Source organism: Pogonomyrmex barbatus, unplaced genomic scaffold (genome assembly GCF_055798465.1).
Source record: "Pogonomyrmex barbatus isolate J1 unplaced genomic scaffold, ASM5579846v1 scaffold1, whole genome shotgun sequence".
Lineage (NCBI taxonomy): Eukaryota > Metazoa > Arthropoda > Insecta > Hymenoptera > Formicidae > Pogonomyrmex > Pogonomyrmex barbatus.
In genome coordinates, this window is record NW_028297098.1 from 25,515,014 (window position 1) to 25,534,258 (window position 19,245).

The 19,245-nt window shown below is 39.3% G+C and overlaps 1 protein-coding gene across 1 annotated transcript in view; it reads left to right on the forward strand.

Moving 5' to 3' along the window:
* The window catches only part of jing (AE binding protein 2 jing), a 97,387-nt gene extending 78,243 nt beyond the window's left edge, over window positions 1–19,144 (forward strand). Inside the window, exons 2-9 of the mRNA XM_089071282.1 lie at window positions 6,729–7,137; window positions 9,061–9,368; window positions 9,693–10,155; window positions 10,519–10,698; window positions 10,783–10,924; window positions 11,055–11,185; window positions 11,270–11,337; window positions 11,421–19,144. Of these exons, the coding sequence (XP_088927408.1) occupies window positions 6,729–7,137; window positions 9,061–9,368; window positions 9,693–10,155; window positions 10,519–10,698; window positions 10,783–10,924; window positions 11,055–11,185; window positions 11,270–11,337; window positions 11,421–11,598 (1,879 nt within the window). The 3' untranslated portion in view covers window positions 11,599–19,144. The remainder of the gene's footprint in view (window positions 1–6,728; window positions 7,138–9,060; window positions 9,369–9,692; window positions 10,156–10,518; window positions 10,699–10,782; window positions 10,925–11,054; window positions 11,186–11,269; window positions 11,338–11,420) is intronic.
* Window positions 19,145–19,245: the final 101 nt, after the last annotated feature.

Genomic DNA, 19,245 nt, shown 5'->3' on the forward strand with positions numbered 1-19,245 from the left:
TACGAAAAGGATCCAGACTCGGAATGAGTCTCAAGTTTCAACGCGTTCGCGTACGAATTTCTTTCTTGGAGGGATAAAAACGAGGGGAAGATTTATCTTGCTTGAGAAAATGCTGCTTCCCGACGATAATTGTTCACAAATTGTAGCATCAAAAACTTAGGATTTTGAAGGCAATAAGCAGAATAATAAAAAAGTAAATATGCAAAAAATAAATATGTACAATAATGAAAAAGAATAATTAGAAAACAGAACGATAAATAATGCAAACTCAAAAATTTTCTCTACTGTATAATTCTGACGGATATCCAGAAATTTAATAATAAAACTTTCTGTATTTATAAAAGAGAGATAACGATGAATTTTTTGGCAAAAGATTTTGCATTTTATAAAATTGATGTGCTTAATTTATATAATTTTATTTTTATATCTCTAGATATATTGATTCAAATAAAATAAATACATTAGATATGTAAATTAATTTGGTATCTTCGGTATCTTCAATTTATTTATTCCCAGTGAAATAAATAAGTCATCTTTTTTGCATAGAAATTTAGCAGTTGATTGAAATATAAACCGAAGTTATAGAAGATAATGACGACTATATTAATAAATAAATATTTTCATATTATTTCATATTACATTTGATTCGTGAATAAAATTTGAAGAATTTCATAAAAGAAAGCGCGCCGAATTACTTTACACACCTAAACAATTATATTTTCACATTCGCAAGAAAGACCTATTCAGACACGTACGTTGACGAGCGGAATTAAATTTATATAATAATTATAATAAATCAAAATCACATGCGAGGATTATTCGTATCCGGTTGATCGTGTGATTGACGGCCGCGATAATATCGGAACGATATCTCGCGCGCGTGCCGTCGTTGCGTTACGTTGCAAAATGTGTCACCTGTGCCGATATGCGTCCGCATTTCGAACTGCACTTCATTCATCCCGCGCGCGTCCGTGACTTCACGGATTCCAGCAGCTTTCTCACGCACGTGAGCACACACAAGACGCCGGTCGCACGTGTGACTATTTTCGCCGCCGAGCGTTCGCCGCTTTTTTTTTTTTTTTTTTTTTTTTTCCAGGCGTTATGCAGCTCGAGTCACGTTAATTCGCTAACTCGCACGTACGCGAGGCCACGCCACGTCACGCCGCGCCACGCCGCGCCGCGCCACGCCACGCCGGACACATCGAGCGGCGCTAATACATTATGTAAAGCCTCGAGACGATTACCGGTTGAAGTCTAATTATGTACGGCGCGGCGAAACATCTTGCTTGAGGCCGTTGCCTTCTATTCCGGCAGCCTCTTTGCTGCCTGTCGTAAAGGGTATAAGTTAGGATAGGATAGTATTGGCGATCTCGCCAAATTTAGCGACAGCGAAAACCATTAGAAAAGTTAAACCGATAGATAAAATCTGAACAAACCCTTTTCTTTTTTTTTTACAAAGATTTATTTATTTATTATCTCTCCTTTTTCTTGCATTTCGTCATGATAAGAAAGACTTTTATAATTACACTTATTCTATTTGGATCGATAACCGTGTATCTAAAAATATATTAATAAAATTATACGAATTAAGTCAGTTTCAGTTCAAAAACGCAAATCTCTTGCTACTGCCTATCTTGATAATAAATCACGGCGTGAAATCGCTACGTGAATACAGTTTCTGCTCCGCTTGATATTTATGAAAGAGGTTGAAACTTAGAAAGCCAGCGAGAAAAAGAGAGACAAAAGGGAGAAGAATTCTTCACGGTCCTCAAAGTATTTTCAAACGGTCCTCCAAACGTGTCCGTCCGTCTGTCCATTCAATTTCCAAGTCGAGTTACATCGGACCCCGACGGCCCCGCGTCCAAGGAGCGACGGGCAGGTTGACGTTTTGTGTCGAGCCACCCGCTGTCGTGTCCCTTCCCAGCGATTTTCAGTGGAAAGGGCGAAATTCTATGTTACCTCGTCTCGTTGCGCGCGCGTACACCCGCATGACCGTGGCCAAGGGCCGGCGAAATGGACGTAGGTCAGTTATGCGAAAGCTGCTGCCGCGCGTGATAAAATCGCCCGCGTCCGCCGACGCCGTCTGTAAATATCATTTATTTCCGTCATTATCGCGCGCGCGCGCGCGTGTGTTATGCAATTAATTAGGGATGTATAATGCATGAACGTCTGCATTAACGCCGATGGCAGTCTCTCTTTTCGCACACGGCGCATGCGAGAGGAGCCCGCGATAAAGGCGGCTGGCTGCGTGAAATCAGTTTCGCACGCAGCACACGTTCATCTCGCAATCGCTATAGCGGTCTGAAAATGAGATTATGCTTATTGTCGTTATTGTTCTTCGTACCGGAAGAACGCGGTGTTACGCTTTTCCACGGAGAATCGCGTAGATGACTAGGAAAATGTATTTTTCAGAGGCCTATTAAGGTCTCGTTTCATTTCGTCATTTGGTTTTTTTTTTTTTTTTAAATTACTCTCTCTTGATAGATGCATCATTAGTATTTTATTTGTTACTGAAATTTTTTCCTACGTGAAAGTTTTGTGGACGAAGCTCTGTTTTCATATTCATTCGCTGAAATAGTAATCATAATGAAAAATTACATATGTATGAAATTCTTTTAGATTTTCTTTTAGATTCTTTAAATTTTTATTTAGTTCTTTTATTAAGTCTTATAATATACATAAATATATAAATATACACATGCACACATAAATGGAGAAAGGATATTTTTGTTAACAAATAAAAAATTTCGCTAGATATAGATCTGGTTTAAAATAATTTTGTTGGACCTTCTAAATTTTTATGTACGACGTTGAAATTGCTTGCTAATAGATTACAAATTTTTGCAGTATTATCATGTTTAAGTGTACATGATAATCTTAATGATTCAACAAAATTATTTTTAGTATGACCAAATTATTTGTTAGCAAAACTCTTTTTTCCGTATAATATTTCACCAGCGATGGATAGAGAAAGAGCAGAAAGGAAGATATTTTCATTTTTCAAAACATGTATTTGTAATTGTTATCTTATCCTATATTTGGAGTACTTTAGAAATCATTAACTTTAGATTCCATTAACAATTAATGAGAATGTAGTTGTCCCCAGGTATTTCGAAATAAGAATTTTAAGAAAACACATAATTGAGCCAAACAACATAAAAGCTAACTCAGGTCTTAGTACTAAATTTTGTTTATAATCAAGAATAAAATATTAAAAAGTACAGACATCGTTTCGATCTTACACCTTCAATGTAATTATAATAAACAATATTTAGCACCAAGGCACTCTTTTACGCTTTTAGCTTTTACGCTTTTTGATTCAGTTATTTGTTTTGAAATCAAATAAGCATTTCCTCTTTAAGAATTTTAATTTTACGCATTACACGTCAGAGAGAGAGAGAGAGAGAGAGAGAGCCTCTTTTACAATAATTTATGCGCGGGGGACAGTGCGCAGTCGGAACTCGTTGCGGACAGCTTGAAATTCGGGACGGGTGATTCAATGGGCGAGGAATGAAAGACGAGTCGATAAACGACATTGCGTTTCTCTCTCCGCCAGCGGGCGGAGGCCTCGAGAACTAACTGACTTACGCTTACGCGTTGCGTAAAACGCGTGCTATCGTTACGTGGAGAGGTCAGTGTCTCTTTCTCTCGACGGGGACATCGTGATTCGCGGCGTGACGGACGCCGCCCGAAATATCCACCAGGCGGAAAGTCGGGAGAGGAAGATCGACGATCGGCCGGCTTTATCCGGATCGCACGAGAGAACGCGGCGCCGGGGAATCCGTCGTTTTTTCCTCGTTTTCGGCCACTTTATAGCCGACCGGATAATTTACGGCCGCAGATACGCGCGATGAAACGGCCGCGAACGCGGATTTTTTGCGCGGAGACACAGCGGAGCTGTGGCCTATTCGTGAATGCGAGGTGGGAGACGCGTGCTCGACAGTTTTTAGCCCACTTTTTCGGGAGGCGGTACAATAATGCGGAAAATTACAGGATAAAACGCGCCATTGTTCGCGCACGCATTAAACCGCGTGTTTTTGTGTTCTATTTAGTCGTAAATCCGGCTGTTTGATCTTTGTCTCATGCCTAATGGCGAATGGATTCGATATGACAAACGTAAATTTAATGTAAATCAAAGAAGCTTTTATGCCCATTCTACCAATGTAGATTAACTCTTTAACCTCGGTTTAATTTATTTCTTACCTTTTCCTAATCCTAAAACTAAGAAAAAAGTGTAAAATGTAAGCTAAACTGGCAAGTCTTGGGAAACGTCGGACGATTTTTCTTAAATTTTTTAACGTCGGTTTCTTTTTAATGTCAAAACATGAAGAAATCTGTCATTAATTTTAGATTGACTTTTTTCAATTAAAGAAAAAGATTTTTCGGAAATAAATAAAAAAATATTTAAAAATTTACTTGTGAGATCAGTGTTAATTCTATGTTGGTATAAATCTATATAATTATCATTGTCTCTAATCACGTACAAATGACAATAAAATATTTATTAGCGTGATACAAGAAAACAAGAATATTTTTGACTTTCACTCTCGGACGCACACAGAACAGTGATAATCCGCCGTGAAAATTAAATTAAATTAAACCGCCGTTACAAAATTCGGAAATAAATTTCCCAAAATACACACCTTTGCGTCGCTCTGCGTCACTCGCGTGTGTTTCCTCCCGCATCTCTCGATTTGCCTGCAAATTGCCGAAAACGGGTCGTCGAGCCGCTGATACCAGAGCCCCCTCAAACGACAGCGAGGGGAGGCGGCCGGGCCGATTGCCAATGTCTGGGCCTGTAATTAGGTTTGCGTTGGTGTGTAACGTCATTACTCGGTAAGCTTGCAATTTCCTCGTGGCCGCTGCCGCCGCCTCTTGTCGTCTCCGACCGATTCCCTTCGTGGCGTTTCGCGGTCACCACGAAAGCTGTTTACTTGTAGACCGAGAGCAATCGACCGACCACCGGACTTTGCTCGCTTGGAGACCCCGGAGAAGGAAGAAGGATGCGCGTGGCGAAATGATGTGGACTATTCGGATAAACTGTGCCATCGTTTTGTAACAGAGCGGCGGGGGGTGTACGCGAAGTTTCTGCCAGCGTAATGATTAGCGGTTAGATATTGTACAACCTTCTTCTCGAGTGGAGAACTTAAAAGCGAGACATTACGCTGTTTTAAGTACGGTGTAGTAGGTGGGGATATCGCATTAAGAATTTACGTCGCCGTAACAAATCATGTAACGTCGTCTTGTTACGAACCGCCGACGGTCGGAGAATATTCAATTTCTGACAGCAGATTTAAAAGATACATGTATACTATGTATGGTTTTGCTAAATATATCTGAAGCAGGTTTATCAATTTTTAAAAACAATAATAGTAGTTTTCTACAATTAAAAAAAAGTTCCGCATTTTTTTAATAAAGTTGATTTGATTTCAAAAAAAATTGAAATATAAAATGTGTGAAGTTTCAAAAACAGTTTTCTCTAAAGAAGCTATCGAATTTACAATACGCATTTACTAAAAAATAAAAAGTTTTTCCACATTATTATTATGTTTAAATGTCTTACATACTAGTTAGTAACTAGTTTTCTGTTACAACGACAAATTAGCCTTCAAATCTGTATCTGACCAATCTTCAGATATTTCAACAAAATCGTTCTTTTTATATTTATTATCTTAATGATTTGTTATAAAAGATATTTTGATATCGCTAGGCATTAATTCTAGCTCCTGAGGCTTGTCCAGAAAAAAAAATCTCTCACATTTTTGTCCATTGATGATCCATGACATTTATTAAACGAAGAAATTTGTTATTTCTTGATTCTAAAAGATATAGTGTGATATAAATGTAATACATATTTTGTCGGTGTTACTAAGGCAGAGTTTTATAATCTAGGTATTGTGTAATAATGCGTAGCTCAGCATAAGAGTGAGATATAGTCGGCTAGATTCCGGATTCGATCCCGACCCTCGTCCCACATGTATGGGATTTTCAAAAGACTGGTTATTAATACCGTGCTTTCCAGATGATTAGCAGCTTTGGAAGTACATTAAATAAATATAAAAAAAAATTGAGTGAGACTATAGTAACAATCTTTATGTTTACAATGGAAGACTTTCGATATTTAGTGGGAGACAAAGACGAATGATTTCTATATCAAGTTATCTCTTACTGAAAGATACCTTTGTATTATCTTGAGAATATCTCGTAGAGAGATTATAATCTTCAGTATTGAGACATACGACTAGGGAAAACGTGCTATATGATTGAAAATATATATAATTAAAATCAATGTGAAAATAAAATTCTTTTTTTTTTTTTTTACAAAAAAAGATAAGATATAAATATAATCTTTCTCTTATAATTGCCCTATGTTTGTCTCTGTAATAAATATTATTTAAACGATCTGAAAATTTGATAATTTTATAATGATCTGATTTGAAAGTTTAATAATTTACATTCTATAAATTTAAATTCACTTAAAATATCCTTAAACTTTTATATCATTGCTTAAACTCTTAATTAAAATTTAATAAACCTTACTCTAGTATCTAATAATCATGCTATATAACGTTGATTTTTAAACACTGAGCTAATAGACGGCAAGATAAGTGGAAATTTCAAATTTCTGCTCAAGGAAAAAACTTCGACGTTTCGCGAAGGTGAATTTTCTCCCTCGAGGGTTTTTCCCTTACGATCTACTTACATTGTCGCGTCTTCACGTGTTGCAGTGGCGTCGCGGTGTCTTGCGGGGAATGCAGCAGCAGCGGCACCAGCGATATCACGGAACCGGGCTCGCCGTGCAGCACCAGCAGCGACGAGGGGGTAGCCGCGATACGCGGCACGTCCGCCAGTCCGCTGCCGTCCCTGCCCAAGCTGGCGCCGTCGTCGCAGCTCGGCACCAGGCCCCAGTGGCCCTGGACCCCGCCGTTGGCGGCGACCGCCTGCTCCACCACCGCGTACAAGAGGCTGAGGGGCGAGCCGGAGGCTGGCGCCCTTCCGCGCTCCGGCGCCGCCGATCCCACCTCCAGGGGGGCGGTCAAAGGGAACGGAAAGACCGCGGGCGGCCAGCACCACCACGAATCCCAGGGCAAGATCACGGAGTACTTTAAGACTCAGATTAAGCCGCAACAGCCGAAGGTTGGTACGAGGTGAAAAATAAAAGTAATAAATGTGTCAAGAGGACTACGAGTATTTTAGACGAAGTAATGGGACAGAGAAATAAGTCTCTCCCCCCCCCCCCCCCCGCCGTTCCCCCTCGTCTTCCCTTGATCAGAGCTGGAAAAGTCATGTGAAATGGATAACAAATGAGTTTTCAATTACCATAGATACCTAGCTTTCAATCTCTTTGTATTCGAAAGAAATTCTGTACGCTTTGAGTCACGTTTGGTTAGGTTTCGAGAAGTTCGAGATTTGACCTGCAGTAGTTAGTTTGTTTGAACAGGTCGGTACAGTTCAGTCCAGTAAGAGTTGTATCAAATTCTGAGATTTTTCATGGATTTCGCTTTCGAAATCGATAGAAGATGGCTCTTCATTTGATTTAAACTTTGGTAAAATTTTTAATTTAAGGACTGTAAAAATATACAAAATTGATTTTGCGCGGTGTGCAAGAATCCCCATTTATTTATTTATCATACGATATTTGCTTTACGACTTATGTCACCTGAAGTAAAAGTCTAAAGGATGCCCGCTCCTTATCTAATCGTAGCTTCGATAGAATTTTAATTCGAGATATACAGGAATATATAAAATTAACCGTTGTAAGAATATACAGTTAGCGATATCTGATTTGCGATTTGTGGAAATCAGCTGGACTTAAGGTAAAGCGACGGAAGAAAGTGCTTCTTAATTGATTAAAATTAATATTGTGACGGAAGTGTTGAAGATATCGATCAGTTTTGCTTCGCGCGAACACTTCAGATACAGGCTCGCCTTATCGGCGTTTATCGGATATTGAATTAGCCTTTTTTAACAAATCCACGTGTGTAAAGAATGGCCTTTTCCAATAGATGATATTAATTCGCGGAAACTGCTCTCATCCTATCGATCGTTAATTTAACGTGGCACGTATTCGATAATTCGCACTCACGCTGCATCGCATTTAACGCTAAATGTATCTCGTCATCCGTTTATATTACAAGAATAAAATTATTATATTCGGCAAAACAAATTGCTGCTTGCATCACAGTTGTGAAAAACAAGAGGCGAAACGAATTATTCGATTGTCTGAAAATTTAATTAGATGTAGAATGTTTAAACGTCACAAATAGTATGTTTAAATGTGACAAGAATACAACAAAAATTTTAGATTTTTTTATCAACTAATTCTACGTTGTTATTTCGATAATCCAACCAAATTAGTTTTAGATTTATGTCCAATTAAATTTTTATATACTTTAACAGAACCCTTCATTTCATGATTTTGAATAAAAAAGTAATACGATTGATCAGCAGTACGATTTTTTATCTTGCTAGATATCTATTTTAATTTTGTAATTATGAAATATTTAAGTTACGGCAATAAATGCTGCAATTTTTGCAACCAGTTTGAACCTTCTACATAATTAGTTTAATGACTCAATAGAATTTTTTTCAGATCTGTATCTGAGGAAATTTTTAGATACGTCAATAAAACTATTCTTTTCGTAAATTTAAAATTTGGGATTTTACAGAGTATTTTATAATCTAACATCTTACAATAATTAGACGAGTTGAATTCCTTCTGTCTGGATGACTTTCGGTATTGTTATTATCGTGACCCAAATAATAGATACTTTTAGCGCCTTTATTGGTTTTTTAACGTTATTAAAATGTTTATCAGAAACTGTCGATTGCGCCGTATAAATAATATCTATTATTGGCTTATATTATTTAATGAATATTAGTGAAGTTACAAAGAAGTTTAATACTTTTTCCATAAGAAATGAAAGACGTCTTCGTCGAACGATTTTTTATGAAATTCCTTACGGAAAAAATGAGTTATTATTTCAACACTTTTGACCTTTAATGTTTTAGTAAGATACCTGAATAAATAATACCGATGTGTCACGTTTCTATTGGCAGATAAAGAAAACGAACGAGATGGTGTTGGTGGCAAAGAATTCGTCAGAATTTCGTAGGCCACCAACGGTACAGAGGAATAAGGGCGGTCTCGCTAAATACTTGGGCACTGTATCGTCTAACGCAAATCGCAATACCATCACCAATGAGCGCTGGGAACTGAGAACAACGTCGTCGATGATTACGAAAAAAGTACCGCTGGTCATCGTGCCAAGGACCAATGGCAAGATAGATAAGAAGCTGCCGAAGCCGCTGCCAAGTCTGCCAATCTCGAACGAACTGAAAAACATACCCAAGATCTCATCCCTTAGGTATAGATACTTGATTCCATATTTGCGGCACGTCTTGCAAAAACGCTTAACTAATTAGTATAGTCGTTCGCTAACGCATATGAAGATTTCCCAAACGACATGCGTGTCTAAAAGACGTCTTCAAGACGTCTTTTAGACTTTTTCAGAAGGCGTCCTAAGGACGTCTTTTAAGACTTTCCGTGTAGTTTGGATTTTGTCTAATTCACCAAAAAGGTGACATTATTATGTTTCTAGTTCAAAAAAAAAAAAGAAAAAAGAAAATGGATCGTGGTAAGTAAAAGCGGTTTTCTGATTAATGGCCGCTTTTTTAAATTTTTGTAACAGACTAACTTCGGATACGAATATCAATTCGGCCAAGGGCAGCTCCCCGCCCGCCACCGTCGCGTCATCGCTACTGGGCGAACCGCTAGACTTCAAGGCTATCCTGACGAAACCACACGTGAACGAAAACAACAATTTGACGAACAGCTGTGAGAGCATCTTGGGCGCGCTGAGATCGCAGGGTGGTCATGACTCTCCCATCTCAAGGTTGTCTTCGCCGTCGAAGGTGGATAGTAAGGATGAAGATGGCCAATCGGCGCCAGTCGATGAGGATGACGTAGACGAGGAGGACTCCCGTGGCAGCGAATCGAAACCGTCACCTATTCTCTCAGCACCCACTACCATCCGGTTTCCGGCACGAGCACCCGAGAAGGACAGACCGCAGGCTACTGACAGCGGGATCTGCCGTTGGGATAAGTGCGAAGCCAGCTTCGAATCCGTAGGAGGTCTTTTAGAACATTTACAGGTACAGAAGAAAGATCTTTGAGTCTCCAACTCTGGCAGAAAATATCGTAGCGATCAATAACCTTGCATTTCTTTTTTTGAAAAACCTCGTCATTGTTGATGTTAGCAATATATAAAATTTAATGCATATCAGTTTATTATTTTCAAAACAAGTCATAATTTATCTTATTCTTTTACTCGTACTTTTCAACTTTGTATTCCTTATAAATATATACCTTAAATATAATAAATTAACTTAAATAGACATAAAATAAAAATGAAATTTATTGTTTAAGATTGCTTTTCCAAAAATTCATTATCATTCCGATTTTTTTATATTTAAAATCTAGTTTTCATATGTAATTTATATTGCCATTTTTTACAGGCTGATCACATTAACACGCAAACCGGCAGCGACAATTTCGTCTGTCACTGGCAGGGATGCAAGGTACAAGGTAGAACTTCATGTTCTCGACGATGGCTGGAGAGACACGTTCTGTCTCATGGCGGTAACAAACCTTTTCGATGCATCGTCGACGGTTGTGGTTGCAGATTCAGCTCTCAGGTAACGCGTTTTTGTCATTAGCTCTGTCATTAGCTCTTCCTAGCTTGAGGAAATGTTGGGAAACTAATCTGCTTTCGTTTGCAGACCGCCCTTGAAAGGCATGTGAATGGTCACTTCAATCAGCCAGAAACGAACAGTAACAACGGCAGACGTAGTTGTGAAAATGGCGGTAAACTCGTTAGGAGGAATGGCAAGAAATTAAGATATAGGCGGCAACCTTGGTCTGGTAAGTATCATTTCATCGCGTATGTCATTCTATATTGATTAAAATTTTCTTTCTTTTTGGAAACATTTTTTATACGTAGATTGATGTAAAAAAAAGATGAAACATTATTAATATTGCGATATTTTTACAGCGAGACTTTTTGATTACTTTGATTCGGGAGTGATGGAGGGTCTCCAGCACAGGCTATTGGAACTAGCAACATCGAGGACGCAGGGGCGACTAGCTGAAACGCCAGGAAACTCGATGGCACTAACTAGTCAAGTAAGTTACATGTTAAATTATTATGTTGCACAGTTAGCATTATAAAATTCCCAGAGATTTATTTTAATAAAATTTTTCTTCCAGGTTTTAGCGAGAAGAGTTGAATTGGATGGGAAGACAAAGGTACTACTACGATGGTATCCCCAAGATATGTAAGTTATCGTGTACAAATAAAACTTTAATACGCATAATATCCGCAAGACTCATGATTTATTCTTGTTGTTATTTCTTCTAGAGAACCGGATGAATGGGTACTAGAATCCGAAATGCAAAGAACGAAGCATGTAGGTATCCGTAAAGCGGCGGCTAGTAACCCAGAAGAAGTAAGTTTGGCTCTCTACCCCGCGATAAGCGGTCGCGCGCCGCCGTTGGCGCGAGCGAAGCAGCGCCGGAAGCCTGTAAAGAACTCGTGATAATGTCGGCCAAATCGGCCGGATACCAGAACTGACCTAACGAGCGCCGACACCTGAACTAGAGAAGAACAGAGTGCTGCCGCTGACACGAGCACAACAAGGTCTATAATCGCTTCCTGGTCGGTGAAGACAAAGGCCGTGACGATGCGACCTGAAATACCCGAACGTATCGAGAGAAAGAGAGAGAGAGAGAGAGACAGAGACCGCTTTAGAAAATAACTAATTTAGATGAACGACCAATTCTTACTCGGATCGATTAGAAAATAAGAATTGCAGCGTCAAACGAAACGGGAGATAAATCGCACGGGAGATAAATTCACGATGAATCATATAGTAATGAGAACGAGGGACACAACTAGGAGGAACAAATGGGAACGACTATCCATCCGTTTTGGGAACGGGAGCATTACTCAGCATTGAGTATATTCTTCGTCGTTATTCGTTGACGGGTACATCTACTAACGCTCTAATTCTACGCGAATCCCTGCCACGAGTACCTCGCATATTTCGACGCTCGTCGGCTTCGGAAGCGCTAAGTCTGGGCCTCAAAAGTGCCTCACCGTGGATACGTTTTGTACCGTCTTCTACCGCCGATCAAGATCCCAGGGATACGGACGCGTGGTGAAAACGGTAGACAAAGACAAAAAGCGGAAAAAAGAAAGAAAGCAGTAGAGGAGCTTTTACGTATTTGGTTTTGCCAAAGGAAACAGAGGGAGCGCACAGACAAAATATTTAAGCGGTAGTTAACAATTTATAAGGAGATAATCACTCTGGTGGCCTTAGGATTCAATTAATATCTAACATCGGCCCCTTGGCACTTCCGGGAACTGATGGTATCTTTGCGATCTTCGACGATGCCTCGACAAGAGAAAGAGAAGGGAAAAGAAGAAAGGAGATGCGTCTATCTCGATTTACAGCTCGGTAGAAACTCGCATCGGCTGTTGTCGATGACATCAAGAGGACGAGAAGAAAGAGACACGAGAAGAGAAGGAAGAGGGATCGTGGACAGCGCGGATGCGGAAGACTGTATCGGGACTGTATGAAAGACGAGAGAAGATTGGGGAATGGGATTTAGGCTGTTAAGTGAGAGCGCAAAAGTGTGAATGATGTGTATGCGTGTAAAAGGGAATGAGTAATTATGCTCCGAATTCGCCGTTATTTCCCTGAATGGGGTTGACAGTCTCCCAGGCTTGACAGCTCGGCAAATGAAATCGAAAGATTGCGAATAATTGGACGACATGTGTGTCACCGAGATTTCTATCGAGAATTATATCTCTTCGTTCTTCGTAAGGACGGAACAGAGAAGCAATGTACAAAACAAAATTAAGGAAGAGAGTGATTCTCAAGGCCCGAGGCATGCACGAGCCGGTTCTAAGAGAGACGGTCGGCGTCCAGCTTGCCTCGTTTCCGCGCCCGAAACGTGTTCGATTTTTCGTGTACTTCATTGTCGCGTTATTTTTATCTTTCCGCTGAGTTTCGTGCGGCATGTTGGCGTACGCTCGTTACGTTAAAGAGAATATCAGATTTAATCCAGTGCCAAGATAATCAAAAACGGAAGTAGGTGAACATGCTGCGCGACCGCAACCGATGAGCTGTTATCCTCAAAAGGGGTAAATTACGTAGGCTGTGTTACATTATCCACAGACTTGTTAAGCGAGGATCATCCCGAACGGAATGAACAAAGAGAGCGACGCGCGCGGCGTCGCTGCTCCTGCGATTCGCGCGCTTGGTTTATCGCGGTCGTAAATGAACGAGATGATTAATTAATCTCGCGACCGCGAATATTCTTCGCGGAGAGAAGAATCGCTGAGCAGAAACGCTACGCGCGCGTGTAGGGAATAGAACTTCATGTAATTTAAGGCATGCGAAGGAGAGACGGATATATGTCATGTCATGTGTGTTAAATGATTATGAGAGTGATGACGAAATGAATATGAGAGTTTGACGAAGAATGAACGAGAGAATAGAATGAGGGATCGAGCGCCTGAACAGAAATGGAGATTGTATGAGACACACAGACAGACAAAGACGGAACGTCATTACATACACACCAGCTAAGAAACACTGCCAATATGATTGTAATTAAGAGCTCTACGATATAATTAATCAATTAATTATTCTTATTATTACTATAAAGTACGATCGTAAGTGTGTAATCGAATAGATCTCTAGCTGACGCGCGAGGATGCATGTAATAAGAAGCGGCTGTTCCAAAAAACGTGTCGTCGTTGTTACGTCCACTTCACGGGATACGATGTTTTAATGAATGACAATTAATTTTCTTTAAACTGCTCGTGTGGGGGAGGGGGGGGGCCATGTCCCGTGGCGTGACGCATACACGACGCGTTACGAGGTCGCGTGTTGTAAATGTAAATACTTAGTTGAAATTATCGTAACGAAACGGCATATTTACACGAATCCTTTACTCGCAGCCGCTTGTCACTCATCGCCGCTGAGGCAAGCCGCTCGCGAGTACCGAAAGCTATATAAAAAAAAAAGTATATCCGTTGATTTTTGAGCACAGCGTTCCCGCGAGGGCGACACGCACACGACGGCGAAGGCGGTGGATCCTTCCTTTCTTTTGAAGGAGCCGAGAGATCGACACCGGAATAATGTAAACGCGTCACTGCCAGAATCACGCACTGCCAGCCCCCGTCGCTCTAACGACGCGCCTCTAACGTAGTATCTCTCTCTATTGCACGAGCATATATTCGTTCATATCGTGCTTCTAACAATCAACTCGTTCGTCGGCTCTTGTCTCTATACATACATACATACCTATATACATACATACATACATACATACATACATACATACATACATACATACATACATATATATATATACATACATACATACATACATACATATATATACATACATACATACATACATACATACATACATACATACATACATACATACATACATACATACATACATACATACATACATACATACATACATACATACATACATACATACATACATACATACATACATACATACATACATACATACATACATATATACGTACATACATACACGTGACACGGTCTAGCCACAGCCATCGTTCCCGGATTTACATTTTTCGAGTGTATATCGTCGTTCCTAAGGAAAGATTCATTAACATGATGCTTCGTGAATTTATTTGAAAAAAATTATATAACAAATTAAATTTAGTTTTTGCGTTTGAAAGACATTTGTGAATTTGTGGATTTGAAACAGATAATTATTCGCGTTCGTAAAGGGACATCAATGGGAAGAGGTCGTTTATTTTTAACTTAAAAAAATTAATTACTTAATTTATTAGAGCTCTCTTTAAGACCGGCGATATTCTCCAAGCGTTCATATATCGCGCACTGCCAAATTTCATAAAGCACGTTAATCCAAGGCACTGCCAGTGAGACGTACAGAACAGATGAATGTGAAAAGTGATATCACAAGCTCTGCCAAGGAATCCTGCCACGTGCGTTTTAAATCGATCCGAGTTTCATTGGGACGGCTCCTCAGTGCCATATGATCTCTCGTGAAAGGAATCGTCATGCGTTCTTCGCACGTGATCGGCACGTCCCGTTTTCGAGTCGAAACATAAAATATAAAAATGTAAGGTTCAAAAGAGACAACAGAAGTGAGTAATCCTATATGGAGAGTAATATCAATATATTAATATTATGATACACAAAATTTTGGAATGCATAAAAGCGTTTGAAATTTAGATTATTTTGCGAAGACTTTAAACATTTGTTGTTACTTTGGAATTAGGTCAAATCGAGTTTCTGGTATTTAATTCTTGCTTCTATTTTATACTTGATTGTCTCGATCATTCATACGTTTCATTATCTAACTTTTGTCCTTTCGTGGCGCGATTACCTCTTTCCCCCCCTTCCTGGCTGATTGTTACTTCTGTCTTTTAACCTTGCTTATTTCCTGTCACACGATCTCTGCTCATGTAAAACGAATCATCGTTGTCATGATTGTATCGATTAAATGAGGGACCAACTTTTTGCGCACATGAGAACTTATATTATTTTTGGCACGAATAATCATTTCACGAAATATGTATTCTTTTTTGCAACCGACCAAGTAGATCGTAATGTGATGCTCTTTAGTTGATACGGAAATATTTAGACATAATTAGAGAAAAAAACTGAGCAGAGATTCCATTAGTCATTAAGTAATTCGCGTTGTTTCTTTTTTTTTATCATTTTCGTTATGTTTCTCGTAAGTACAAAAAAGGGAAGTAGCAGCAGAAGTAACTTTCGGCTACTTGATCGCGCTTGATCTCGTGGAATGGAAGAACCGTGACAAACAATAAAGAGTGAGAGAGAAAGAGAGAGAGAGAGAGAGAGAAAGAGACAAGCATTCTTTAAAGGTTCTTCCAGTTATATTATTTACTTCTCGCGAATGTGAAATCAAATTCGTGCGGCTCAGCAATACAAAAATCAGAAAGAGGTACAAAAAATTAAGTTGCATGTTAATTTTTGATCCTATGCGATAAGTTTGCGAATATGTTTGATAGTTTTTGTATTGTATAATTATATAATTGGCGAATTTAATTCCGACAAGGTATTTTCTATTACGTTCCCTCATGCGTTATTTCTGTAATTAACTTTTTCTGTAATTAATCGCGGCTAGGATTTATATGTATATGCGTTCGTTATCACTAGCCAAGAGGACGAACCGACTACATTTAGTCGGAAGGAGTTTTACGCTATGGCGGCCGCGTTTTCGGCACACTCGAATTGACGGCGGTGGACGAATTTTTTTGTCAAAGATATTTAAAAGAAAAAAAATACATGTGGCCTAGCCACACGTACACACATACAGCTGTAGCGTCTCGTGTATTTATCATTATTCGTATCGGCCTGATGACAATTCTAAATTATTATCGATAATAAAAATCGATGTCGGATTTTTTATTATAATAATAATAATAATAATAATAATAATAATAATAATACGAAAGAGATGGAAGGCTGAAAAACAAGGGAGGCATGTGTAAAAGCAACGTAAAATGAGTTGTATAAGTTTTTCGAGTAATGAAGTCTGACCTGAAATCATCCCATTTCTTTGACATCAAATGTTCTTTTTTTTTTTTTTACACATGTTCCATGTGATTTTCTTTTTATAGTATTAGATCAATCCACGCGATGCTGCGCGATGCACTAACTAATATGAGTGTACGTTTAAAGAAAACGTTGTAAAGTGTTCTCTAAGTTAATTAGGTCTGTATTAACGTTGAATATAAGAAAGAGCAAAAAATATAACGAAGCGAAATACGCGAATGCTTGTTCTTTTTTTCCTTTTCCGCGTTTTTTGGAAAGAACTTCGTGGAACACACACGGGGAGAGAATGTAAACGCCCCCCGCACACATATACACCACATATACAACACATACATACACATTCATAAATATGTAGATTTTACTTTGAATGATGTGTATGAGAGCGTGAGAGAGAAAGAGAGATATTAGCTGTAATTAATATAGGACAGAAAATGGGCGCGAGAAAGGAAAAGAATGAAAGAGAAGAAATGCGAAAGAGGAATGAAGGAGGGGTACAGAAATTCTGTGGGCATCGTATTTTTGCAAAAAAATTAGAAGAAAGCGCAAACGAATGGAATACGAAAGAAATTCTTACCTGTGAGATTCTCCCTATCTATTTAACTAACGATTTAATCATAGACTTCACTGAATTAATTGTGCTAGTATATGCGATCATATGTAAGTATCCTTTTCAGAGAACGAGAATTTCATCTCTTTTTCTTTTTTCTCTCCGAATAAATTCACGCGAAAGGCTTGAGAAACATTCAGAATGCTCATTGCATAAATAACTTTAGAAAATTGATAAAGATAAAAAAAAAATCAAGGAAAAATATGAATTGCATTCATCATTCGGACGTTGATTTATTGGTACTTAAAAGTAGATGAGAGCACGTGTGAATGACTCTTTCGCGTGAAATTTTGAAGCGTCCTGGAAAAGGCCGAGAGTACGGATTTCTACGATCGCATGTATACACGCTTGAGGATCTCACACGGCATTGACGAAAAGAGGAACGGGCGAGAATTGACACGTTACAACGTGCCGAGGGCTTGGTGCGGCTTTCCATTTTTCGTCGGGCTCGAACGTCACCGTACGTGGATGTAGCAGCGTGTCGATAGACGTTACAAGGCTTGTAAATGTATAAAGGAAAGAAAGCAGCAGCACACCGAGATCGGGTGAAGCGCGGTCACTGGCAAATATTGCTTTGAGTAGGCAGAATGGTGATTGAGAAATATCATTTTCGACCGCGGCTCGGGAATTGTGTACATAATTGAATGTGACGCGATATACAAAGGCTCTCTCCTCCCCCGCCCCCCCCTCCTCCCCGAGATATGTGCATAAGTATAGCTTATTACAGATATAGTGTTTGCATTTATTATAAATTCTATGTAAAAGCGTGACGAAGAGTTCAAGCGATCGCGACGAGAGCCGCCTAAATTCTAGTTAGCGAAATGCCGATGAATTCACGTAATCAGTATTACAAACAACGTCTTTCTTCCTTCATTCCAAAGACCATTGTAAACCTTCGCGATTTTTTTTTTATTATTATTATTATTGTCCCGCGTAATCAATCTTATTCTTATTTCGATTTTTCTATAAATAGTGTACGATATACGAAATATGTATTAGACGTCCTTACCGTGCTTGCTGAGCCCTTTAACGATGAACGATCTGACATTTGATCGCGCGGCCCCGCGAGATCGCTTCGGTTAGAGAGAAGTGCTTGTACTTGTATAAAAGTAGGAAAATATATTGCATATAGTTTAAACTAATATGGTTTATTAGCGTGTAGCGTGAAACTCGAAGTATATATACGCGCGGGACGACGAAAACTGGCGAGCCCACCTGTCGATTTAGCTTCATTACCTCGCGAGCCCTACAGATTCTTAAGAAAAATAGGGAGAGACAGAGATATTTCTCACGCTACGGACGAAGCGGCGAGGATCGAGCGCAGCAAACCACTTAAGACACGCAGACCTGGCCTTTCGGACTTTCGGTCCGAAATAATTCGATCTCACGATTTCTCGCCGCTTCGCCGTGCTCGATGTTACGGTTCTCGTATATCCGACAAGACTTGACAAGACTCGAATTCGCGTAACGAAAAGGAGGGCGAAGGAGCGCGGTAGAGAGAACACGGTTGTTTCGCACTGCCAAATAACAATAAAAAGAAAAGACAAATTGCGTTTCATTGTGTGGATCGACCGATCGTTGAAAGCACCGCCGGTGTTCATTAATCCACATAGTGGTTCTACGACGAAGGAAAAAAAAAATGCGGAGTAATATTTAAGAGAGGAGCGAAGCGCGCGGGAGTTTTTCCCGACGTCCGAGCGAATGAGAAACGAATAATAAGAGAGAAATATCCAAGTGTCGAACAGTGCTTTGTCTTTTTTGGATACTTTCATGTACAAACACGAATGACGGTTTATAGCTCAAGAACAGAACATTAAAGAGATAGATATTGTAAGAGAATAATAATAATTTCACGGTTGCGATATCGTATTCTGGTTTCTTCATTCTGACATCCTTAACATCCTGACATTCCGTCATTCTGACATTTTTAACATCCTGAAAATGATGGCAGCTTCGTAATCTTCAATCAA